Below are 27,502 nucleotides of genomic sequence, written 5' to 3' on the forward strand. Positions count from 1 at the left end.
CCTGTAGTCCCAGCTACTCGGGAGGCTGAGGCAGGAGAATCACTTGAACCCAGAAGGTAGAGGTTGCAGTGAGCTGAGATCGTACTACTGCACTCCAGCCTGGGTGGCACAGCGAGACTCTATCTCAAAAAAAAAAAAGATAGTCACTAACACACAGCAGCATGTAAGAAGTGTCAAGAGAGGACTAAAATAAAAAATTGCTGTAGTTCAGAGGAGGGTGGTTGTATAAGGTTTTGGTTTTGTTCCGTTTTCTCCAAAGCCTTCTTCCTACAGTACACAGAATTTAACCTGCCTCTTGCTGAGATCCAGAGAGGCAGGGTGGGCATGGCAAGAAGAACCAGAAGGGGTGACAGCCCCAAATGCTTGTATTTCTTTTAAAAAGTTCCCTTTTCTCAAGAAAGAAAATAATTCCTTTTACATGAACTTGTGGATTGTTTTGCAGGTTAGGGCCATTTTCTGCTAGATTAGGTTTTGAAATGGTATTTTTCCATTTATTTTACAGCATCTTATGGGGGTGGAAAGAGAAGCATCAGCAGGTTAATTTCTACCTTTCACAGATAATCTGCTGTTTACAATGTAAAACAAAACTACCGAAGTATGGAACAAAATTATGGAAGTCAGGGACACATTTAAGTAAACTGATGTTAATGAAAGAACTGAACTCTGCATATAATTCCTGCTTAGAGTGTTAAGTCCCAGCATCACAATACATCTACTGACATGAGATTTTTTTTCTCCGCAGAGAGAAAATTTATGTTTTATTATTTATCATTCCTATGCTTAAGTTTGCTTATTGGTATTTATTCAATAGGCATCATCTTTGTCAGATTATAGATGTGCATAGAAAAAGTGGAGTAACTCACCTAAAGCTAAACAATAAATCAGCATCCTATATCAGAATCCTCAGTTCCTTATATTTACCCTAGTTGGATATTTGGCACTTAAACTATGATGCTTTCCACTAATGAGCCAACAATTTTTAATAATGTCTAAATGTTTCTCTCTTCTTCCTTCAGTTCTGACAGACAGAGCTTATAAATTTTTGAGTACTTCAATTTGACTGCATCTCAAATATAGATTAATGTGGCAACAGTAATAATTATTGGAGAAATGACTGTTGGCAGGACATTTAAAATGCTTAATTCTCTAAGCTCATTTCAGCTATATATTGAACAGTGATATGAGAGTGACAAGCAGTGAAATATGTAGAAAAAAGAAGAGAGGACATGAGGAGTGTTTCAATCAATCAGTAGTAATATAACAATCTCTTTCACTTATTGAGAACTTACTATTTCAGGAAACACAAATATATTTTCTCTAGTACTAACAACAAAACTGTAAGATGCAGATTATTATATCCATTTAACAGCGCCAATATTGTGGCTCAGAGAGGTTAATTAACTTGTCCAAGGTCACCAATCTAATAAATGATGTAAATTGACCTATTCTTTCCATCCCCATTGCTAGCATCTGACTTCAGGCTCTCATCTTTCATCTACCATTCTGCTATGCCTGTATTCTCATATGTATACCTGTCACTGTTGCTCCATATGCATTCTTTGCTCCTGACATTTTGAGTAGTTCTAGTCTCCTGGACCAGCTATGCTGTCTCATGCCTCTGTGCTTCTGCCTAGAACAGTCTTCCTACTTTTCTCTGAATGAATTCCTTGTCTTCCTTCAAGGCTAAGCTCAAGAATCTCCCCTCTGAGGTCTTTCCTGATCCTAGCCCAGCAGAGGTGATCATGCCCTCCTCTGGGGCCAGTATATAACCCTGTTCATTCACTAGTTTACTCACTAGTTATGTTTATATGCATGGATCCCTATTAAAGACTTAGAGCTCCTTGAAAACAGTATTCATGCTTTATCTTTGAATTACCAACACATAACAGTTCCTGAAACTTAGCTAATGTTCACAAAATAGGAGTACCTAGGCTATCTTTGTTAGAAGTTTAAGCTGGACCCAAAGTTGATTGCAGATTGCAGTCAGCATTCTCAAGAACCAAACAATTTTCTTTCAATGCTATAGAGAGTATTTTTTAAAATTAAAAAACAGAGAATTTTTATATTACATTTTAGTTAAAAATTGGATCTGCTACTCCTTCATTAGCTGTTCATTTCCCCTGTTACATTTATTAATTATCAAATATATTAGTTGGTTTTAACCACGCTTGCTCCCTTGTAGTCCATCTGCGCTTTCATCTCAATAATGCATTGAAGTTATAAGTGCTAGATTTATTGCCTTGGTGATTTTCATGGCACAAATCCTGATTTCACTAGCACTGAGCAGAAGGAAGAGCTAATGGACAAGGCAGAAAATGCTTAATCAATATCACTCCTGGCATAAGTTTAAACTCCTAAACCCCCAAGCAGATTTTGAAAAGGGCTATAGTTAAGGCTATAGTCTCCAGAAATGCATTTACTACAGTAAGAAGTTGAGAATCACTTTCTTTCCTACCAAATTCTCAATTACTTCACAAGCCTCTTAGGAAAGCACTAAGATCTTTGAATAACTCAACTGGACCGCAGGAGAAAAAAGGAAACCCTGCAGCAATTAGATAGGAATACGTTATTTCCAAGAAGGGCCCTTTCTCCCAAATATACATCCTTTTTTCTAAAGATAAAATAAAGTACTTCTACATCAGCACAGAGAAGAGGATTTCTGAATATGAGTGTTAAAAGAGATCCTAAGGATTAGATACCAGTCATGAACCTGGTTGGAGGCATGCTCTAAACTGGGTAGTCCAGGGGATGGACCACAATATTATGACTCAAGCAATTAACCAGATTTTGTTGACTAGAAGCACGACATCAATGAAATTAAGTGCTCATGAGGCATTAACTGGATTGCTGAACCAGACAGGCATTTCTGCTATAGTCATGAGCTCTACCAGAAGCCACCTGTGTGTTCCCACAATAAAGCAGGTGTTCACCTAAGGGTCAGGAGGAGCAAGTGTGATCAGAGGACCACTAAGCATCCTGGTATAAAGACCTTCATTACTCAGCCTTTTAAACTTTGAATCCCTTTAAATATCCACAGGTCTACCTAATTTGAGAGAAAAAAAAAAAAAACTTCCTTTCTTGGAAACCACATTGCTAATGTCCTCAAGTAAAAAGAAAGTGCAGGCTTAGCACCATAACACAAATATAAGCCAAATAGCTGCCTTTCCATTGAGTACACTATGAAGACCAAACAATCAATATAACAACTAGGAAACAGCTCCAGTAAGTTATTCAATGTTCTTTCTTGGGGCTACCATCTAGGAAATTTGTCTCAGTGCAAAAAAAGTATAGTCCTATTTTCCTGGCCACCCCTACTAAAGCAGAATAACCTGACCCACTGTGTTATGTTTCATTGTCTACCTCAACACATTTCAACAATGTCCTAATTTTAACTACATTTGAGTAATATGTGAATTGTTTTTATTTTTTAGAATTTGTGTGTTCTTAATTTGTATATTTTAATTTTCCTTGAGACGAAGCTAAGAATTATTCAGGTACTAGACAGTGATAGCAGCTGCACAATAAGAACCTGTGCATTTATTAAGCAACCACGTGGCTTTCCCTCTACTCTATCAATGATACATATATGTCTCAGTTTCACATCCCTTAATAAATAATTAAGAAATCACTAAAATAAACAGCAAAGGCATTCAAAATGCATTAGTTCTCCCCATAGACATCGGGATGGTTCCCATTACATACTTTTCAAGAGTTTGATTTACTTACAAAAGCGACAAATATTTTATTAAAATGTAAGTAATCAAAGCAAAATTAAAAGCCATATGAAGAGAATAAAAATAAAGGGAAGAAAAATCTAATCAGTTCTCTATTAGGAAGGGAGAGAGACACAGTCAATTCAGCTGGAAATATAATGGTTTCCAAGGTCAATGCCAGTTCAAAGAAGAGGTGCCTTGCTTTGACAACACTTTTCAGGGAGAAGGTAGGATCAGGAGCTCCAGTGTTTCCTTCTAAACAAGCACAAAATATGATATATTAAAACACCTATATTTATAACTAATCTCAAATTCACTTACCACTTTTAACTTGGTATTCATATATTTAGAATGATAATGGAAGCTCAGAGAATTAACAATCTACCCTCATATGTATTGTTCCTTGAGTTATCCTCAAATGGTTGACAAAAATCTACACCTGGAGTGAGAATTCCACAAACACAGAGAAGGAAAAATAATAGGAAGAAAATACCAAAGATGCTCCTACTGGGAAATAGTCGCTAACCATTACCAAGTTAAAAATTTTTATATTATCGAATTGACTATCACAACACCATGAATACTGAATACATTTTAAAGCTAAATCTGAAGTGGAGAACCAAATATTAAAATATATATTAATTTAAATATTGTTTATAATTCTACTCTAAATTTCATTCACAGGAGAACATCCTTAGTCATGAGAAAAAATCATTTTCACCCTTTAAACTAGAAAATTTCCTGATCCTACATTAGATCCTTAACCATACATTTTTACAAGATTCATGATCAGTCCTTCCTTTCCAATATTACTACTTGGATAACAGATACTTTCATAACTTTTATAATAGATACTTAAATAACAGAGTAAATAGAATGAGAAATAATAAATTGTTGCTATTATTCATAAAAGCATAAGATTAAGCTTTTTCATAGAGAAGCCTGCATCACATAAAAAAATCTGCCTAAACTACGTTTATAAATGAAGGTTCATCATTTCCTTCATCGCTGATTTTATATCATTCAGGTTATACATTAGCAGTATAAATGATAGGATCTAGTAATAAGAAAACCAGTTTAAATAATTACATAAAACTCCTTCATATTATGTTATACTTGTGCCTTGTAGGTTACATATATCAAGACATGTCAAAGGAGTTAAAACATATTCTCTAAGTAGGGTATCCTAATGATACTGAAGATTTTAACCTTGAGCTTCAGATTTACTGTCCAAATATGGTCTGTATTATTTTTAATTTTTAATTGCATTTGATACCTACTTTGAACTGTGAGTTAAAACCAAATAATTACATTGTTAGTGAGACAAGATACACTATCAAGAATAACACCTCACATTTTTTGTGTAGTTTATTTTTTAACTTGTTTTGATCAAAGCCATAGTTGAAAGAAAATTATCTGCATATATATGTGGTTGATCACATAATACTAATAAAAAATACGACCAGTTTTCTTGTTTATTATTGTAAGAAACAAAAGAAATACTGCATCCTATGCAATAAGGTAAAACAAAATGAACACTAATTTGTAAATGCTAGATGTAACTGTGAGAAAAATGAGAGGGACTAAAATTAAATAACATAGGTAAGACACTGAGAAGAGCTACTCACCACATCACCCTCTAACATCACCCTCAATCAGTCCAACGTTAGTCACCCTCATATAATCTATATGTGCAAATAAAATTTAGAAGTTGATCTTTATTAAAATATCAACAAGAAGTATATTGCATAATAATAAGAGCTATATTGTCAGACTTACTTTTTAAAGTTTATGTTTGTGTCATATAAACATTTGAAATAATGAATTAGTTTACCTTTATGTATTAGCTCATCCCTTATTATGATATTTTCATTACAAATGTAAATACATAAACTTTGTTATAATCAGTTCAGTTCCCTGCTGGTCTTTCCATTCTCAAGAATTTTCAAACATTTACTAATATGCAAGCCTGCACAAGCCCTGAGAAGTCTTTATTCTCTATTGAATTTACAATCTAGAGAGATAGATGATGTTAGTATCAATGAAATAACAGCAATATATAAATAAGACCAACCTGGCCAGCTTAAATATGGCTTATCTATATAAAGCCTCACAGTAACAGCAGAAGATCTTTCCCTCCATTCCCATCATGTCCCACACATAATTCCACCCTAGGAACATGGTGTTTAAAATGGCTTGCTTGTAAAATCAGGGAATTAGTTTCATTCACCCAAGATCTCTAGGATATTCAATAATGATGGATGGATATGATACGGATAAGTGAATGAGTGGATAGATGGATGGATAAATGGATGAATAGGTGGAAGAAATAGCATACATTTTTTCATACTTATGTGGATACAAATATAAACTTTGAAGAAATTCATAGCAAGACCTCATCCCTATAAAATGAAACTCAGCTGAAGGATTTTCTTTAAAAAATGTTACTTGAACTAAAACAGGTGCAAGATTTTTATGCAACCTGGCAGAAGCATACAGAATATCACTTCATTTAGTTGGGAGATAATCTCAACCAAAGTCTCAATTAATTTAGTAATGAAGTTGAAGAGAAATTCAATGCTTATCAGAAAGTAATCACATCATTTGAAAGTCAGTTTGGATGTCAGCTGCTTGGGTTCGGCAAATCCTGAAATGCTCCTCTGCAATATCCAAGTCCGCCAAAGCAGGACAAACTATTTTTAGATTAGGCATGTCAAAAGCATAGTCTATTGTGAAGACTACATTAATATAGTAAGGAAGAAAATGCCAGTTGGAAAGCAAGTGGACTATTAGAAGTCATGAAACACACACACAAACATAAATGCCAATGTTCAGGGAAATCACATATAGAGCCTCCCTATGAGGCCAAAATACCCTATCAGCCATAGATAAGAACAGTTCTTTCCACCAGTTGCTTCTAAAACAATTCCAAACACTAGTATCTGTTATATGTTTGTTTGCTTTATAATTTTTAATATAATGTAATTTTCATTCTGCCATACTTATATAAACCTAGACCAAAAACATTAACTGATGTAGTGTTATTATAAGACCCTCCAGTGGACTATTGTGACTACAGTTTCCAAGAGGATAAAAAAAGGAAAAGAAGAATGAGATGTTTTCAAACTGATTAGCAACTGCACCTCATTGCACAGCACTATGAAGAAACAGATTTGGAAACACAGCACCAAGATCAGTGAGGGCCATAGTCTCAATTTAGGTCTCATCACTTTACCTGGCAATAGTACCAATTTAGCAGGCACTGGGCTGTGCAGAAAGATTTACATGTAAATGAACACACTTTGGGGCATTTTGCTTTGCCTCAGTAAAAGAGAAACATCACTTTTCATTGGCACTACAAAAATAAAACAGAGGCTAACAAAGAAGGGTCCAGGGCAGAGTCCATTACTGGAAAAGCTAATTTGGCAGGTGCATCACACTCCTAGAGAACATGATCAGTGCTTCTAGGAAGCACTAAAGAGTTTGGAAAACACAGATATTGTGGAAGTTATTAGACGATAAAGTGCAGACATAACATTTTGCAATTTATAGGGGGAAAATCACCAAATTAAGGGATGATTGTCTTATTTTTAATATTCTTTTTAAAAGTTTTATATATTTAGATATAAAATTCATACCTTCTATAACATAAATATATTAAAATAATTGTAAGATAAAATAAAGTTTTAAATAAAAATTATAAAGGATTTTTAAATAATTAAAATCAAATAAAAAATAAAGTGGATCTCAAACATCATAACGCAGTTCTATGTGCCTCATCATTAGTGTGGATTTCTGCTCACTCATTTTAGCCCTCTGTCTCTAAGCTAATGTCATAATGGCCTAGATCCCAACATAATTGTATTTTAATAGATTATCTCAGTCATATAGTTCCTATAAAGCCCAGCCACTGGGGGATGGAGGTTTGTGATTTCTTATCAGACTATATTAACTAACCCTTACTCTTTTATTTCATTCATTTAAGTATTCATTCATTCATTCAATAAATACACATACAGTGCTTAATAAGTTTAAGGAATCATGTGAGACAATGTAAGGCATGGAGAAATATGATTAGTCATAGATTCTTGTGCTCAGAAAGGTGATGGTCTAATATGAGATAAAATATCTGTGCAAATAAAGACATAATCTAAAAACAGACATACAACAATATCATGTGGAAATACCATGATAATTTAAAGAGAAAGAAAGCAAGAACAAGAGTGAGAGAGTAAGTGAGTGAGTGAATGAGTGAAAAATTGAGAGACACCAAATGGGAAGATAAGAAATGATTTTCCTACATGGAATCCTCTCTCTTCCACTTGCTAGGCATGTATTGGAATGACGTATGTTCCATCCAGAACCCTGAAGGACAAGAACTTGGCATATGGCCCAGAGAAAGCATTCAGCAAACCTTCATTGAAGAAATGAGTGAAAAAATTAATGAATGAATATTTCTCTTTCGTTTTGTAGACACTAGCATTTGAATTTATAAAAAACAATGCATATAGCCAATCCATATTTATTTTTTTCTTGCAAAACTGAAACAAAATGCTTTATAACACACAAAATACATTCAAAAGTAGCCACATCATAAAGATAATAGGTGCCTGCATTATGTAACACTCTACTTGTTACTTAGATGGACTAGGGCATTACTGAAAGACAAATTTGCAAGACACCCATAAAGCTACCAAAATTCAGAATGGTTTTTTTTTTCCTTACTCCAAATGCATTTTGATGCAAGGAGAACTGTGACCTTTCAAATAGAACTCTTATTTTTTTTTAAGTTTATATTTTAACTCTGCAGGATTTCACTATAATGAAGTTTTTGCACAAATACCACTAAAAAATTATTCTTCTCCTGCAAACAATATTTTTGTCTCTTATTATTCTCATTACAGACACTTGAAAATTTGCAAATTTATATTGAGTTTCTGCCTTATTATCCTATACTATCAGCCCTTCATATCCATAGGTTCTACATACATAAACTCAAGTAACTGTAAATTGAAAATAAAGAAAAACAAACAATAAAAAATAACAATACAATCACAAATAATACAAATAGAACAATACAGTATAATGACTACTTAGATAGCATATACATTGTATTAGGTATTATGAGTAATCTACAGGTGATTTTAAATATATGGGAGGATGTGTGTAGGTTATATGTAAGTACTACACACCATTTTATATAAGGAATTTATATAAACCTAAAGGACCCCCCATAGGTTTTGCTATCAGGGGTCCTAGAGCCAGTCCCCCATGGATACTGAGGGAGGACTGTACTTGTGACATCAGAATAGTAATTGTTACTTTAGTTGGCAATTTAGCTCTTAAGAAAATATGAAAATTAAGTACCAGGGCCTGGATTACATTTAAGAATTGTAAAGATATTTTCAAATGTTATGTTTTTAAATTTAAAGATAGACAACATAAATTCAGGCTTTTAATTATGTGCTTCTTGAAAGCGCTTTCTTAAAAAATAATTTACTAGTAGAATCAAGATAATTAAAATTAATGATCTAACAGCCTGTTGTACTCACACCAATTAACCATTGGAATGCTAAACAGTTCCAGGAGATAGATTGCTCTTTGAACAAATAAATCAGTTTCAAAGTAAAGTATATTATCTCTGTGGGAGAGTCCATAAAGTAAATATTAAATCACTTCTCAGCAATATGGACTCTTGCCAATAAATCTCAAAAACAACATTATTTTCAAAGAAAAAAGATGGCTACCTCATTTGGCACACACAAAGGATGAATGATATAGTTAATCAAATCAGCCAATCAGAGTGTGTATGTGTATATATGTGTGTGTGTGTGTGTGTGTGTATATTTTTATATAGTGTGTGTGTGTGTGTGTGTGTGTGTGTTTAGACAGAAACACATACACTGTATCTTGTCTCCTAGGCCCCCATCCATTGCCTTCCTTTACTGTCTTGCGCTATTTGTCTATCTCTTTCACAAGCCTATAATTTTGCCAGAGAGCAGAAATTGTGTCTTCATCATGTTTGTTCTCCATTTCCCAGTTCTTTACTTCTGCAGCACCTGTCTAGAAATGTTTTACATAAAGAAAAAAAATCAAGACAAGTATAGTCTCATATGAAACAAAATAATCAAACTACAGATTAATTCAAGTTTCTTTTGGAACATTTTGCTAAAAGAAAAGCTAACATATTTTAATTGGAAAATATCTACCAATTTCTAAGTCAACACAGGGATCCAACTTTAAAAACCCCAAAGGTCTCTCCCTGAACATTTTTACACATATATGTATCCAGGAGTATACTTAAGGTTCCTGTCCCAGTCTTGAGTGTTTTCAAGATTGGACTCTTTTCTCTATGCCTTGTATTGGTCAGTATGAGTGTTGTAAGAAGCAGAGAACTCTGATTTTGAGCTGTCACTACCTTACCCACATCTTAAATCCATCATAAACTACGTTTCTTTCCTGAAGACCCAATATGCAAAGGAGCATCATAAAACTACAGTATAAACCTAGGAAATCTTAATGTTCACACTAATGGAAATAAGACCCAAATGTTGAGAATTAGTGTTACAGAGAATCAGATGCTTATATTGTGTTCACCTCTGTAGGTTCTAAGGCCAGTAAGAATTAGATAGAGTGATAGACAGGCAACAAAATGTAGTGGTTAAGAAGGCAGGCAACTACTCAGACAACTCACTAGATGAGTGATTTTATACAAATTATTTAAACTATCTAAGTCTTCCTTTTCTCAACTGTTAGTAGTCTTAGAAGGCTTACAATAGGCAACAATAGTACCTGTGCTACATAGTAAATGCTTAATGAATGATAGTGAAAATAATGAAGAGGATATTAGAGATGTGTCCAGGTCATGCATCAACTGACAGATGCAACAAAAGCCCACAGCTTCTTCAGGTGTCTAGGCAGAGTCACAGCTGCAGAAATCCTAAAGAAACTAAAGTAAAACCTGGGGTAACATCTGGGCCATCCCTGACACTTTACCAGGGACCCAAGATGCAGTGTGATAATTGCTTACACTATTTCTCTCATATAGCACTTATATTTTATCAACTGCCTCAATACTTAGAAACCAAAATAGTGATTAGCAACAAAATTGTCAAGCTGGGAGTCAAGCCAGTAGAAAAGGTATTTTCAATCAAGAGTTTCTTAATATTACTCAAATAATACCAAAGGGACAGCTTTCTATTTTGTCTCTAAGTAAAACTACCAGCCTGTGCATAAGGTCAAGCTTGATAGGACAAAATAAATGTTGCTAGCCTATCTCCAAACACACATCAAATTGCGTATACCCTAGCAAAACCCAAAGCTAGTTATGAAAATCAGCTTATGTAAATGAAACAGAAAGTAGAGGCATCAAAATGAACAAGAATAAAGTCATACGCAAGTGTATTTTTTAGAAATTAATTAAAACATTTCTTTAAGTAAATTGAGAATTTAGAGACAGTGTGATATACACACAAACATACATGTATAAATATATACATGTATATTTAAAGAATAGAAGTAAATATTTAAGGATGTTAATTTCCCAAAAAGGAAAACAAAAGAAGAAAGTATTTACTATTTTCTACATATTGCTTAAATTTAAATAAAAAATATAGCTAATTTCCTCCAGAATAAATTTGTAAATATCCAGTTTTATTGGCAATTCTACTGATTAGGGAGACAGTAATAGTCACTAAGGTGAAAACGGTAATGATACTTTAAGCCGAGATAGTGGAAACAGAGATGAGAGAAGTGTGAGCCTGTCATTGATGTCAAGAAAGTAACTGGCAAATCGTGGGACATTTGGAACAAGAGACAGGGAGTCAAAGTAGATGGGTAATACGTAGATTAAGTTGACTTAATCTAGTGAGTGTTCCCTAGAAAAAAGTAGGGACCAAGGGAAGAAGAACCCGTTTGTATTCAGAGATAATGAGCTCAGTTTGAAACAAATTTAAAGACAAATTGGAGAAATATTAACTAGAAAAAGACTGAAATGCCTATTTCTTATTATATACGTTAGTAGGTAGAAATAAACTCGGCTGAAAACCCCTTTAGTAGATGAAAAACAAAAGTAAGATAATAGGTCTCTGAATTCCAAGATAAAATGGAGAAAAACATCTTGATAGTGATAAGAGCTACATCTAAAAAATGGAATTCCTTCATTAAGAAGTTTGTTTCTTTCACTATATGCAGATGATCAAAAACGATATTTACAAAAACCCTAAAGTATCATCTTTTCAACAACCTAGAGAGGTAGAAAACTTGCTAGATAACGTTCAGCCTTATAAAAATTGGAAGATTTCCTCTATGATATAAGAGGAAAGCATGAGCATTATCTCAAGACAATCTGTAGAAATATTTATACGTACTAAAATCTCTATTCAGAAATAACACCTACCAAGCAAACCAGAGAGAGAATTCTAGAGAGGGAAAAAAATAGCCTTTTTGTTAATCCTTCACAAAAGTAGACTGTCATTTTCTGTTCTTCAGAGTATTTTTTACTTAAAATAATCTTTTCAAACAGAAGAGATTCTTGAGTGACCTCAACCAACTAATTATGAGAAATTCATATGAATGTTCATATATATACACAGATACTTGTACAAATATACCTAGATATTACTGATATAGTTAATATGTGGTAAAAATTATTTTTACTTAATCACAAATTAGAAACTTTAAAAAGCTATTCTTACCCTTTATAATCACAAACTCAAATATTACATATGAATGGGGAAAAGACCATTGTAATTAGTTATTTTTAATCGTCTAACTTTATACTTTTTATGTGAAAGGTACATAGCATTGATGTTGATATGAGACAGTGATATGAGACTGGACACACATCACTGGGAAATTGCTGCTAGGGCAAATATCATTGATGTCAAGACACTACTAGTTTTGCACAATCGAAATTTTTCCTAAGGGAATTTCCTAAATAATGGATTAGCTACTACTACTTATTATTACAATGTGATTTTCTTAGCTCAGAGTATACATGATAATGCTTTCTAGACAGTAAGATTTTATATCCCTGAATCTCCACAATTCATAGCCTTAAGAATAATTACCTTTCTTGGAAAACAGTGATTTAGAGGATTAAAAGAAACCAGAAGTAATGATAAATAGGAGTTTAGCAGGTTAAAATACACTGAAAGAAACTTAATTCTCAGAAAGATATAACAAGATTTTATGGACACGTTAAATAGAGCCTTCTAACAAACGATCTGGGGAAGCCAATGCCTTATTAGATTTAAATCTCCTATTGCCCTTCCGTGAGCCTATTCCAACTAGCTAGTTCAGACACCTAGGGTAACTGTTTATTTTATGAAATAATGTATTTGGATACATTGCTCAGGTAGGCTGACTGAGTCATTTATTGTCAAAATGGGATGATAAGCATAAATGGGGACTGTACTGTTGAACACCCTAATCGCAGGAGGGAACATGTTAAAAATGGGGTAAAAATGGAGAAAGAAATAGAGGGAGAGACAGAGAGAGAGAGAGAGAGAGAGAGAGAGAAGGTTAATGTGAAAAACAGAAAAGAAAAAAGGACCCAAGGTCACTTGATGGTTATGTGAAGAGAATGGAATTTACTGTTAGTGACAGGAAGGGATCTACATGTTTGAGTCAAACAGATTTGTTTTTTTAATGCCAGCTGGTAGCCTCTCCATTAGTACCCAGCCACCAGTCATTTTTTGGTGCAAGGACATACCCTCCCAACAAAACTGAAACTCCCCCCACAAAAGATTGCTGAATTCACAGTTGTTGCCCAAACCTCTGCATCAAGTATTTACCCTGGTGTGAAAAATACCATGATTTTAATTTCTTATAATTGTAGATTTAGTTTACTTGAAACATAAATAGGTTTCATCCTAGTCACAGTCCTTTTTCAAATTATGGTACTATCACAAATTGTGATTTGCCATATTCTCAAACAACTGACTATAATTTGAAAGGGACAAATAATCTCTTCATGGAAGAACCAAAGAATACTCTTAAGGCAATACCGTGATGTCAGGCAGCATGTAGTGCACTGCTACTCGAGGAGAAAATGTGTTGCACACTTAGCATCTGATTTCCTACTTGAATTAACATGTAAAAATCTAATACCCTACACTGAGAAAGTAATCAACATATGATATTGATATAGAGAAGAAAAGATATTACAAACAACATATGTAATATTTTTCATGAGGAAGACTTGCTTTGACAAAGAAGTAATTTTCTCATTATTAATAATTAGAAGCAAAAATATCCCTCCCATACAAATTTAGATAATAAAGACTATTTATTTTTATTACATTTAGGAATCATTATATTTTGTGTAATCAATGTTATAAAAACAAACTATATATTGCTTAAAAATTACACACAATTTCTGTGCTACATGGATATTCTAACGAAATAAGTATTTCCAGATAGCATAGCCTTTTAGCGTCATCTCATTGAACAGTGAACTAGGTCTTTTAAATTTAAGTAAAATTTATTTTCATACTACATATTTTAAAATACATGATAGCAATTGTGTTTAATGTAAATATCTAGTGAATTATATAGTAACTGCTGGGAACAGTATATAATTAAAAAGAAAATTACTGACCATATTCTATACCTAAATCACTTGGTCCTTCCACTGATATTTAGGTTCTTCATATTGTCAAGCATGGTGCCTCATATATCATACAGCTTTAATAATTTTTACCCATCTGATTAGCCGCAAAAGAACAAATATTCCTTGTACCACATCTGTATAAAATACTTAGAAATTAAAAATTGAGAAAGAAATGACTTAAATTTAACCAAATATTTTATATATTTAAAAATTATCTTACTTGTCATTCCAATAAAATTGTCAGTGCAAAATATTCATAATTCAATAGACTTACCTGAACACAATTTGAAAAATTTATGAGTAAATGTACACACATGTGCATACATATACCATATCATGTATATATCCATAGGTATGTATACTATATTTACATGAATCTTATATAGATGTCATGAGTACGTAAAAGTGGTCCAAAACCGATGTGTCACCAAAATCTGCATTTTCCATACCTGATTTAAATGATTTTGAAACCGTAATTGGCTATAAGTTTATACATGTGTATATACATACATGTTTATATATTATATATATATCTCCGTATGTGTGTACCCCTATATATACACATGGGTATATATCCAATGCTAACTCTCTTAGATTTTCAAAATCATTTAGGTCAACCTGGGAAAAATCTACTGTGATGCTGTATTCAGATATGGTTAGCTGTTACATTCTACTTACTGATACATCTTACTACGTTATTCTATTGTTAATAAGATAGAATCAACTTTAAAATGCACTGTCAATTACAGGGAAATGATATATGTTAAACATTCACATTGCTTATAAGTTCCATCCTAATTTCAGAAATATTAAAATGTGAAAAAATATGTATTTATATTGAAACAGTATAATCATAGTATAAGGTATTTCAAAATAAGACATATCCAACAGTAAGAAACTCACTAAAGAAAATAATATATGGGATTTTTAAAACAGATAAGCGGAGCTAACTATTTAATTGATAATGGTTCAAATTAGGACTTGCACTCTGTATACCAGTAGCCTCTATATGTTAAATCAAGCAGGAAATTGTGTGTGCACACACAAACACACACACACAGAATAAATGGATCATGGTTTATTATTTTTCATAAATCATGACCATAGAAATTACAAATTATTCACAGTAGAGTTAATTCCAGGTAAGCCAGAAATGATTCTGCATATATGAGGCATAAGTTTCCGTGACAAATAAGAACAAGTATATAAAATCCTATAGATATATGACCCATAACACATTACAGAGCAGTGATTTCCCAGAGGAAAATGTAAAACTCATGTACCCAGTAACAGTTCTATTTTTGTTCTCTTTGATAACTCAAATCTATTCATGCTGCACATTTACTTTTACATAAAAATATTTTTTAGTTGTCTGGGCTATTTCATCTGTGACAACAAGATTCTTATTTATTTTAAATGGAAATATCCTATTTTACTCTTAAGCATTTTCTTTAGGATTTTTCAGTCAGCTTGACCATTTTTAAAAGTGTATGATATCTTTCATTCCCGCATCAGATAACTTCATGTTTTAAATCTTTAAAATCCACATAAAAAGGAAGAGTTACTCAGGAATTTCATTTAATGAACTGGATTATATTTCTCTAAGAACTAAGCTCCATATATTTGACATGCTGAAATATTCATATTATAAGCAAATAATCTTAAAAGAAGTGATTAGTTTTATTTTTTATTTTTGATTACTTCTATTAAAGAGATAAAAGGTAATATTTGCTCCAGGAATTTTCACTGAAGCAGAAATAAATGTAAGTAGAACTGTAGGGATGGAAACAGAAGTGACAAAGATGGTTCTAATGCATGGAGAGGAGGGGGAAAAATGTAAAGATGCAGTTAATAAAAAAATAATACCTAGGCCTTCTATTTTTCTTAGCTTTGGGCTCTAATCTCAGCTGAGATCAGAAAGGAATTTAGTCTGATGTGCTCAAACAAATATACATTCTATCTGTTCACCAAACAAGAATGGCAGAAGTTTTTATCCTCCAGAGAATTAAACAGCATGAATTAGTAATTAGGATATTAAACCAAGATCAAGACTGAAGGTTCCTGAAATCTGGCTACTTTTTAGGACAAGGTTTTATCTTATTGAAAAAGAAATGGGAAATATCTCTAGACTTTGACATCTGATTACATTTCAGGCTCTCCTTTGTCTGTAACATGTATGTTTCCCTTCTTCTCACCATGGTCATGCTTGCTTTTTCCCTCACCTTTAGAACTTGCTTTCTTTAATTGGCAAGGGAGTCCCTTCCTCATAGATACAGGTGGTTCCTTCAAACTAGCATCATCCTTTGATGCTTTTTAGACCCTCATAGGAACCATAGATTTTTCCTGGGAATTCTCTAAACTCATCTAAATTTTAGATACATGGACCAAACTACAGACATTAATATTTTAAGGAATTTTATGGTAAAATAAATATTAAGAAGTTATAGGTAAGAATAGCCAGAATGACTTGTCTAGATAATTCTCTTCTGCAATGGTTATCGAAACATAGTGTGTGGATTAATAGTCCAGCATCATAAAGGAACTTGTAAGAAATGTGGATTCCAGGACCTATCCCAGACCTACTGGATGAGAATCTTGGGTGGCAGGGGGTTGACTAATTAAAGAAGTGGGTGGTGATTTTCATGAATGCTAAAGTTTGAGAATCACTCTTGTTCTATTGTATCCTAACCAAATAATAGGATAATTAACACTAATAATAACAATAATAATAGTGTTTCTCAGTTCTAAAAACACAATGTTTTCCAGTTAGGGAAAGCAATTTTCTGGCTGTTCCAATAAATCTTTTATCATTTTCAGAACCATGTAGGCTACTATTTATCTGAATCTTCTAGTAAAGAATTAAGCAGTTTCATCCCAGGATTTAAAACTGTCGCACTGATCTCACTATATGAGAATGGGGGGCATTAGCGGGATAATGTGGGGACACCTGGGCCACAGGGCCACAGATATAACCATGGAGGTTAGTCAGGTCAGCACTTCAGTCTCTAAATCTTTCCCCTAAAGTTGTCTATCTTTTCTCTGTCATGTAACTGACTTTTCTCATGTCATTTTTCCCCAGATACCTTTATCAATGAATGTGTCAACCTTTCTGGCATACGACCAGCCCACAATAAGTTACTGTGGGGTGCATCATGAACTTCTCTCCCACAAGTCCTTTGAAACGAATGCACAGGAAGATACGATGGAAACACACCTAGAGACTGAGCTGGACCTGAGCACAATCACAACAGCTGGCCGAATCAGTGACCATAAACAGCAGCTAGCTTAACTGAGATCACTGGTAGCCCGGGGTTGCTACCAAACTTTGTAACCTCAAGGACAAAATGAGGAAGATGTGTTCATTGTGGACTCTAAAAACAAAGCAAAACACAAAATCCCCTGTTCAAATTAACAAAAAATCCAAGATTGATTCATGAAATAAAGAAGACATGAATTGTTTTAAGTCTACACTTTGTAATTAGCTAAGTTGTGCAGTATTTTTTGACTTAAACAGAGTATGACCCTGAAAAATAAAAGAATCTTTTTTTCAAAACTCATCCTACCTACCTGTAAAAACTGTACAAAGCTAATGTATTTTTCATATTGTAAAGTTTCAATTGTAGAAACAATTGGTATGTACAGTACCATAATTTAATTACATTTTACTTTAAAAACTTTACACATTTCAGTTTCTAAAATTTTAAATTAACAAAAATTATTTCTTGTGTTATTCAGAGTTACTCAGTTTTGTAGGGACTGTTTTGTTACTGCTTTTGTGCCCAGAAACCTTGACTCTAAAATTCTGTGCTGTGCGAAACATGCACGATTTTTATTATGCTTACTGCGTAGAATTTTATCTACTTGTTCCAGAAATAATACATTAACCAAAAAGGATTTAATTGCTCAGACTTGTAAGAGGTTCTTCAATTACATAGACAGGTTTTTCTTAAAAATGAAAAAAAAAAATCAAAGATTTTTTTAACAGTTCTCAGACTTAACTGTTGCCTTGAATTACAGCCTAGTTTCTAAGCAGTGAAATGTAATGATAAAGAGGGATATTTTAACATACTTCTGAATGAATGATTCATTATTTCATTCTTTTGAGTAACCATTGTTAAGGGTTGGGGGGAAGCATGGACAAAACATCACTGGAAACAAAGGCTGTAACCACAGCAACAGACTTTGTGATACAGTTAAAAGGTGCAGCTACCAGTGACAAATAAGAACTTTTGTTACATCTCATTATTTTCAGGCCAAGGTGGGAGTATAGTGCATAATAATTGTACAGTAGCAATTTTTCTCCTAATTAACCCATAGCCATTTGCCTAAAAGTAACCATCAGTCAGTGCAAAATGTGCCTGGTTCTTAAGACAACTTTTTATTTAGAACCATGAGACCAGTATTTTGGAAACATTTCAAAGGAAACATATGAATTTTTTTTTGCATTGTGCACTACATCATTTCTCTCCTGAGGAAGAATTTTAAACATGTACAGCTCATTCAATATTGATATGAGCCACAGTGCAGAACTTTATCACTCGAGTAGACTGTAAACATCCTTAGTATGTTCTAAATTGTTTATATTGCTATCCATAATGGGAGTCACCTCCAAATTATCAAAGAAATAACTCAGAGTAATTTGACACCAGCCCAGATCACATATTGATTACACGATTGTATTATAAAGTTAACTCAAATCAAATTAAGAAAACCTGAGTTTTGAGAAGCTGAAATAATCAACTTGTTTGTGCTGTTTGCTTGACATAGGTTATTGTTTGAAAATATTGTTACGTTATCAATAGTAATCATGCATTCTTGTGTTTTTTTTTTAAATGGAAAACTGCAAGTTTCAATTACTGTTGCACTAGAAGTGCTTTTATGTTGTCATTTTATATTCATGCCATCAAAAGTAGATTGGCATATCAATCTAACAGGGGTCAATGAAAACAAGAAAAGAATAACTGAAAACAACGTCAAACTTTTAAATTTTTATCTCTTCCAAAGAAATTATATCTACAAAATCTAGTTTTATGCAGGTTTGTCACAGCAAATTTAAAAGCAGCTTCAAGAAGAATGAACTCAAAAACTGTGGAGCAAATTTTTGTTGAAAATATATAAAGTCAGAAAGAAAAAAAGATGTAAATGTTGGAAGAAGCAAATTCTATTACTAATTCAAATGAAACTAAATGTCAAACACAGTACTTGTGTCAACTATTTAGCATCCCAGATTTTGTAACATATTTTGCATAAATTATTTGCTATTCAAAAATTTTTGTCATTTTAAATCTAATTTTAATCTTTATGTTTTCCATTTTCTAATTTCCTTGCAATGTATTATTCTTAGAGTGTTCTTAATTTTCTACATTGAAATTTGGCTTTACATCGTTAGCAAATTTATAAAGGGTTATAAAGCTATGATTTGTGAGTTTAAAATCAAATGCAAAATTTTATTTATTATGTAAACCAAAATGTCATTTGCAAGCTTTCTCATTAGAAGTTGTCCTTGCAAAGATAGAAAAGGAAGAATTAATTTGTGTAAACAAGCACAAATTAACATATTTGTTAATAAATAGGTTTATCTACTAATAAACCTATTTCTAGAAACATTCAAATTGATAATGATTTTTAGAAATGTAAAGTTTCCAAGGAGTCTTACAAGTGTATGCCCTTGATTTCCTGAAGGAAACCACTTTCTTTCTTAAATATTTTACGTTCATCTAAAGTGAAACACTATAAATAGAAGCAATCCTTGGAACCACAGCTCTGTGCAACCAAGGCCCTAAGCTACACCAAACAAGCCAGGAATTTTGAGACTTCTCATCTTTAAATTCAACCAAAAGGGTATTTAACAAGACAAAAATGCTGGATTATTATTATTATTTTTGCTTAATTTTTATTCTGCCATGTCCAGGTTAAGGGTGAGGGTGGTGACAATCTGATAGAAAGATTGTGTCTGGAATCTTTATCACATATTTCCAATTTATTTCAGTTTTTGTCTAAAACTTGCATTTCTAATCTACCTTTTCCAGCATTCGATAATCTTCCATTTCCTCCTTCTACCCCCCATTCCTATGTCTCCCTTCCTGTCTATTCCTCACCGATTTAAACAACTGAAATGTTTACTTATGCTTGGAGTTGAAAAATGGAGAGGTTGACTCAGCATGGTTACAATAACAACCAGCAGCTGCAGCAAACCATAAAGTTATGCAGTGTTTTGAAGTTTACACATCACATTTTACATAAATTATCTCATTTTGTCTTCATAACAACCCTATGAAGACACATTAATCTCAAAGAAGTTGAGCCCTCACCCCAAAACACAGGGCTAATAATTGGTGCAGTTGAATTATTCTCCAAATTTACAGGCTGTTAGTCTTTCCACTATACTAAAAGCTTTCTTTCTCTGATCAGAGCCAGAGAACTTCCAGAGATAATGGATAGAATGAAAGAAAAAAAAAATACATATATATATATATGTATTTTTTTGAAATGTTGTTTAGTAATCCCTACTTTAATTCCATTCTCCATCTGTAAAATATTAGCTAACTGAATTATTTCTGTGTTCTACTATGGGCTCTCACATTAAAACTCTGTTCAAAAAGTTTAACAAGTCACATATTTCTTAACATACAAGTTCGTTTGTAAATGTACAGAACAGATGCTCCCAAGATGTGGATGCATGTAGGCCCCAAAGTACAGACATAAAATCAAGGAAGCACAAGGAAAGAAACCCCAAGGAAAAACCTAAAGACCTTCTAAATTGAGACTGCATAAGTATAAAAGAGATCCATAGTACAGGGTTGAACACATGCTCAATACTTTGTCAACTGAACACATGTTCAATTCGGAGCTAATTGGGAAGACATAAAATTCTTTTTCTTTTTTGCTTTTGGCAAGATTTCTTCTTAAACCATGAATTTTTCTTAACTTGTAATAATAGAGAACAACTTTCTCTATTCTCCTTATAAGAAAAATAAAATATAATTTATCCAAATTGATGTATAGAACCTAAAACATATGCTAACTTGCAAATAATATATTTTACTGATCAACTGATTTTTGTCAAGTCTCTATTTCTAGTCCCTCCTGAATGTTTTAGAAAACCATGAAACTATACAGATTTTTAATACAAATTACATTTTTACAAGGAAAGAAAACATTTCCAAATTTAACACTCAAGACTAATCACATAATCCTAATTTGAACTCAGATCTCTCTGACTCCATAGACTGCTTAGAAATAGTAAAATCTTTTTGCAAAAATATTTTCTAAAATAAAACTATTGTATATGAGAGTAAAAATATATTTGCTTTTGATTGTTCCTCACTGGAAGACAGATATCATCTCTCAAACTAAACATTCAAAATAAGAAACTGAATGCATGAAAACCAATACCTGATGTGAATTGTTGTTATTAAGCTGTATGAAAGAAATGTAGATGTTCTGGGTATGTCAGAGCATGCAAAAGAAGAGGTTATGGGACTGGCAAGTATTTGGTCTCAGGAGAAAAGGTGAAAATTTTCCAGAATAGATATAGTAGCATCTTATATTGGCACAGCTCTTAACAGTTTATAATGTTGGGTAATATAACAATCTCCTAATTCATCAAAAAGTCTCAAGGTGCAGATGAATTGGTCTTGCAATAAGGAAGAGCTTCCAACTCTTCCCATGACCTTCCCAATTTTCCCCAACTGTCCCTAAATAGGGAGGTGCCAAGTGCAAAGGACCCAGGAGCAATGCTTTCAAAATTCTGATTTGTCCCAAAGGTAGGGTACCTGGACAATCAACAATTGGGCTTCATTTTATCATCAATATTAATGGGAAAGAAACATTTGAAAATTTAAAACCAAGCAAACACACACACACATCAAAGTGGTGGTGGGTCTTTTTTGAAGGTCTCTCATGACTTGTATTACAGTTTTATTGTGAGATGGGAGGCAACTTATATTTAATTTCTGTAGGGTAAAATTCACGTTTTAAAAGGTCCACTGTTGATTTTTTTATTCTATGAAGGACAGTGATCTTACAGCAGCAGAGTGCCTCAGCCATCTAGGACTTAGGCTACTACGTTTCTTCCTCCTAGCTCGCATTTATAAATTTGTGTTATATGATATTTGTCTTTCTGAAAAGGTGAGTGAAAATTTGTTTTGTGTAAATCAAATAATGTTTCAAATGTATCAAGAGACCTTGTGATAAAGGAACCTTGAAATTGTTTTCTAATCTAAAATATTACCCACTAATTTATCTTTTTAAAATTGATTTCCATATGCCTTGCGTTATTATAATGCAGCACACTTGTACTGCATGGTTTAAAGGTTCTGCAAGACAGTCTTTGCCTCAGCCTACAGGAAATGGCAGTCTGACTCCAGGTTTTGAGTTGGTCGATATGAGCAGTTTCAGTCATTTCCACTTACTGACTTTATCTGGACTAATGTGGAAAATAGTAGTAAGACAACATGGATGGATAAAGTTGACAAATAATTTTATTTGTTTAAACTTTGTCACTTATTATATCCTTAAAGTTACTAGTAAGAGGTCAAGATGACTCCAAATCCCTTGTGTCAATACTAGATTTACTGAATCAGAATCACTGGGATGGATCTCAAAATGTGCATTAAGACATGACTGAGGTGATACTAATATATGCTAAGTTTTGAAAAATATTGCTCAAATGAATTTACTTTTCCCAAGTCATTCAATTGCTTTCTATTCTAATATAAAATTGTGAATTATTGTGCTTTCCCATATCAATGTGAATCTAGTTTTCTAAGCCTGACTGAACATTTTTCTTGACTGAGGAAAGCATACCAAAAGACAACTATACATAAAATGCTCAGGTTGCTTCCTGACAGACTGTTGTTTATAGATTTTATTCCCCATTAACTCTTTCAAGAGGCATATCTGAAAACAGTCTTAAGGCAGCTGGGTTAGTTACTTGTTAGTTGTACCCATGAATGTAACAACTGAAAAGCTGGATGTGGGGAGACAGGCAAGAAGTAATTTATGATGTATCAGGCACTATGCCCTCCTTGTCTCATTTTTAAAGCATTTTAGCAGAGAAGTATAACCACTATTTTAAAGAAAGGAAAATAAGGCTCATAGTAATTAAATAACTTGCCAAGACTCACACAGTGGAGCTGGAGATTCAGATTTAGATTTGTTAGGCTCTAAGGATGTGCTCCTACCCCCCATAGCACATTTTCAAAAGTGAGAAGAGATTATAATCAATATAATGAGGCTTATATATTTTAATGCGGGGGTGTTGAACACAGCAGAAAAAGAATTTGCCTTTCTATTTCCAAATAGAAAAATTATCTTACACTGTGTAGAGACTTCCTTCAATATCCTAAACCAGCAGTCTAATGGAAAAAAACACCCAATATTTTCTTTAAGTTTTATACATGGTTTCCTAAAAAGAGTAGACATTTGAAAAAAAAATTCTTCAAAACATAAATACCCCTGAATATTGATGTCATATTTTTATTTCCAATCACCTTAGTTCTTTATAAATTTACAGCCAAAATATGATAAAGAAATATCAATAATATAACCTTCAACTGGCCAAAAAAAAAAAAGAGGGGAGGTTGCAAATTTTAGCCAAAACTATATGGATAAATGATCAATAAAGTCACCAACTGCAAATGACAAAGTGGAGAAAAACACCAATAATCTACAGTCACAAACTGTAACTGGCAATGATATGACTTGGGCTACAGAACATTTCCTGTGAATTATTTTAAATGGCAATACTCCTTATAGGAGTATTGTAACTTACACAGATTATATGGGATCTGGAAGCATACTACATCAAAGGAGGCTGAAAGATAACCTTTATAACAAGGCAGACTCTACGTGTCCTACTCAGAATGTAATATGTAGTTTAAATATAAAATAAATATCATTTCCTTGTTTCATTACTATGTGGAGATGGACAAATAAAATTATTTGTTGAAATTTATTTTTAAACTCACATCTTGAAAAACATCTTCCTCAGTCTCAGCTATTCACAAATGATTCTTAGTCTCTCGACTCCATTAGTGCCTCAGGAGCTTTTTATTAAACCTCTGAGTTATCTCTTCTCTCTCTCCCTGAACTCCACAAGTGCAAGTAATCTCATTGGTTTAACTACATTAGCATTTTACTCCATCACAGGATCTGAACATGTAGCATCCATGAAAAACATACTTCCATAATACATACAGCATTCAAGAGCCAGTAAAGCACTCTCCAAGTCATGCCTCCTACTAAAAATGGTCACATCTATAACTCTGATAAAAATTAGGCTATAAGTTTAAAACAATAAATCCAGCAAAGAAAGAAATTCTAGCACCCTGGATCTAATATCATTGTGTCTTCTCATTCTGGCACCATTACCACCATACAGAAATGTTATCTGAAATATGTAGAATAATTCTGATTGTGGACAACAAAGATGCTCCTGTTATCTGGGTTGAAGATGTGGTGAAAGGCAACAAAGAAGACAAAAATTACACATACCAAGGTAAGTGAAGGGAATGTGATTTATTATTAAATAATCTGCAAGTAATTTTAAAAACTAAGACCCATTATTAAAATTTACAATAACATTTATGCCAACAAGTGTCATCATAAAGGCTAACGTGGATATTGGGGATATAAGAGAAATGTGGTATTTGTGGTGGCAATACATATTAGATAATAGATAGATAGATAGATGGAATTAATTCTACCAAAAGAGAGACTATTAAGAATAAAAATTAGTCCAAGAACTATTTCTATTATTTCTCCAGAGAGAAACTGAATAGATAGAGAGAAAGATTTAAACTAAATGCTACATGATCTTTCCAAGGTCAAATTTGAAATAGTCCGAAACTATAAACTCTGAATTGCTGCTTCAACCATATGAGTAATTACATTAATTCACATACACCTAGTCAAAATCTGATGTTGAGAAATGAATTGTAATTTTAAATGTACTCCATCTGTCCTTGCTGTTTTACATCAATGATATATTTGCTTTCAATTACAGATCCATAAATACAATGCCCTAAACAGTCTGATGAAAATGTGGTGAAAGATTGGTCACCGCTGTTTTTCTGTTCTATCATAAGGCAATTATCAGAGTGGAATGTCCACCATAGTGGGGAGCTGGAAATATTATCTTTAAAGTGCTCGCTACAGGTCTTATTTTATATAAATGTATAAAATAAGAAAAATATTGCCTTGAGGCAAAAGCCCGAAAGCCCACACCAGCTCTAGTCTGACTACACTTAACACCAGAGAGGTCTAGGGAAAGACGCTGAGCATCTCTGAACTTACATGCTATCTGGAGAAAAGCTTGAGATCCTTGGGATGTCAACATTTTTTTGCCTTTGGATGCGATGGAAACTTAAGTTCAGTTAACGGACATCCTTCAAAACTCCCTGCCAGTTTCCTCTTTAACAAACTTTAAACCTGAGTTTCTTGAGCCAACACTGGCTTTAACACACAGCTATTTAACAATGAACCCTTGTTACACTTCATCATTTTGTGGAAGAATTACATAATTGGGGTTGTAGCCCTTATCAGCTTTTCCCTTGCCTTTGGATCAAGTTACGGGATAAAACATGTGAACTTGATATGGCACATTGGTACTACCACAGGTGGATTGGAAGAAGAGTTTCTAACATACAAACATTTTATGTAATATAAAACTGAAATGTAGTTTGGGGCCACTTCTTTTTAACTTAATAATCTGATATAATTTTCAGATAACTGCATGCTTTCCTGCCACTGATAATATAAATATTATTGTCTGTAATGAAAACATGGTTTTGTTGTCATATACTTTCGCTTTCTGAGGACAGAGTTCAGACAACTGATTGTGTTCTGTAATTACTACAAAGAATGACTATTTATTTTCAGAAAGAACGGCTTAGTGCCAAGCACTTTAAGACAGCATAACAACTAACACTTACTGAATCTTTACTTTTCTAAGCATTTTATGTGTATTCATTCATTCAGTCAACATTAATATGAAAAACAATTAATAATAATCCTATGAAGTAGATACTATTGTTTTTCCCTGAGGAAGATAAGAAACTGATGCACAGAGCAATTATATAACATATAGCTAATAAATTGTGCAACAAGGATTCAAATCCAGTTGACTGATCTATTGAAAAACTGACCCCTCTAACTGCTCATTTAAGGACCACTCTATGGACCCCAATGTTAAGTTCAAAATTCTACCTATTTAAGGCTATCACTGAGACATTTTTTTTTTCAATATAATTGATGTGTTTATTACATACCTAATATATGCCCATTGGAAGGTAAGAAAATTTTAGAGATACATGAGTGTATGATATAGTCCCTGTCCCCAATGGACTTACAGTCTTAGCAAAGAGAAAAGACATCCATATTCAACAGAAATAAAATTCAAGAACTAAGTTTAATACCTGCAATTGTAAACAGCAGTAAGGAGAAGATAAAATCAAAGTTAATATGGTTGTTGGGAATATCTCAAGGCAAAAGTGATAAATGACATAGAACTTAAAACTAGCAGTATTCAGATGGGCCAGACAAAGATGGGAGGGCAGTGAAGGGAGAATATTATATTTTTATTTACTGACATCTATTATTCCAATAGGATTTGTTAGATTCATGCTTCTCTGGAAGAAAAAGACCAGGCTCAATTTTTGTCCTGATTGCCTAAAAGTTCAGAGCCAAATTTTACTCTCACCACAGTAAATCTCTTGGCCTTTCTAGGCAGGCATAAATATTTCCCAAATTTTTCTGAACTCTGATTCTCTTTACATTTCTATTTTATCTTATTTGGGCTGGGGAAAAAGCATATTAATCCTTTGTTTAAAATGTTATGTCAGTTTCAATAAAATGTTCATAAACCATTTTGAAGACAGATCCAGGAAATGGTATTAATTTCAAATAATTATGTGAATTACATCAAACAACTTTTTAAAAGCTAGTAATTGTAACATCCTCTGTCAAACTACTGTTTGGCACAAATGAAAACACATCCTTTAGATTGATTGACTTTCTTTTTTTCAACTTTTTTAGTCTTTATATGTCAGTACTGGTGAATATTAACCAGAATTTTTATTTCAAAGAGTAAAAATAAAAATCATTTTTGATTGCTATATTTTACAAACAAACTACAGTAGAATATTATTAAAGACCATGATCAAAATCATTT

General features: G+C 33.0%; 2 protein-coding genes across 2 annotated transcripts in view; one reads left to right on the forward strand and one right to left on the reverse strand.

The window, feature by feature from the left end:
- The window catches only part of LRRTM3 (leucine rich repeat transmembrane neuronal 3), a 181,073-nt gene extending 159,691 nt beyond the window's left edge, over window positions 1-21,382 (forward strand). Inside the window, exon 3 of the mRNA XM_011970427.1 lies at window positions 17,408-21,382. Coding sequence (XP_011825817.1) covers window positions 17,408-17,617 — 210 coding nt within the window. The 3' untranslated portion in view covers window positions 17,618-21,382. The remainder of the gene's footprint in view (window positions 1-17,407) is intronic.
- The window catches only part of LOC105532300 (catenin alpha-3-like), a 695,161-nt gene that overhangs the window by 587,289 nt on the left and 80,370 nt on the right, over window positions 1-27,502 (reverse strand). The window lies entirely within an intron of this gene.

The sequence above is a fragment of the Mandrillus leucophaeus genome, unplaced genomic scaffold, assembly GCF_000951045.1.
Source record: "Mandrillus leucophaeus isolate KB7577 unplaced genomic scaffold, Mleu.le_1.0 Scaffold948, whole genome shotgun sequence".
Classification (NCBI taxonomy): domain Eukaryota; kingdom Metazoa; phylum Chordata; class Mammalia; order Primates; family Cercopithecidae; genus Mandrillus; species Mandrillus leucophaeus.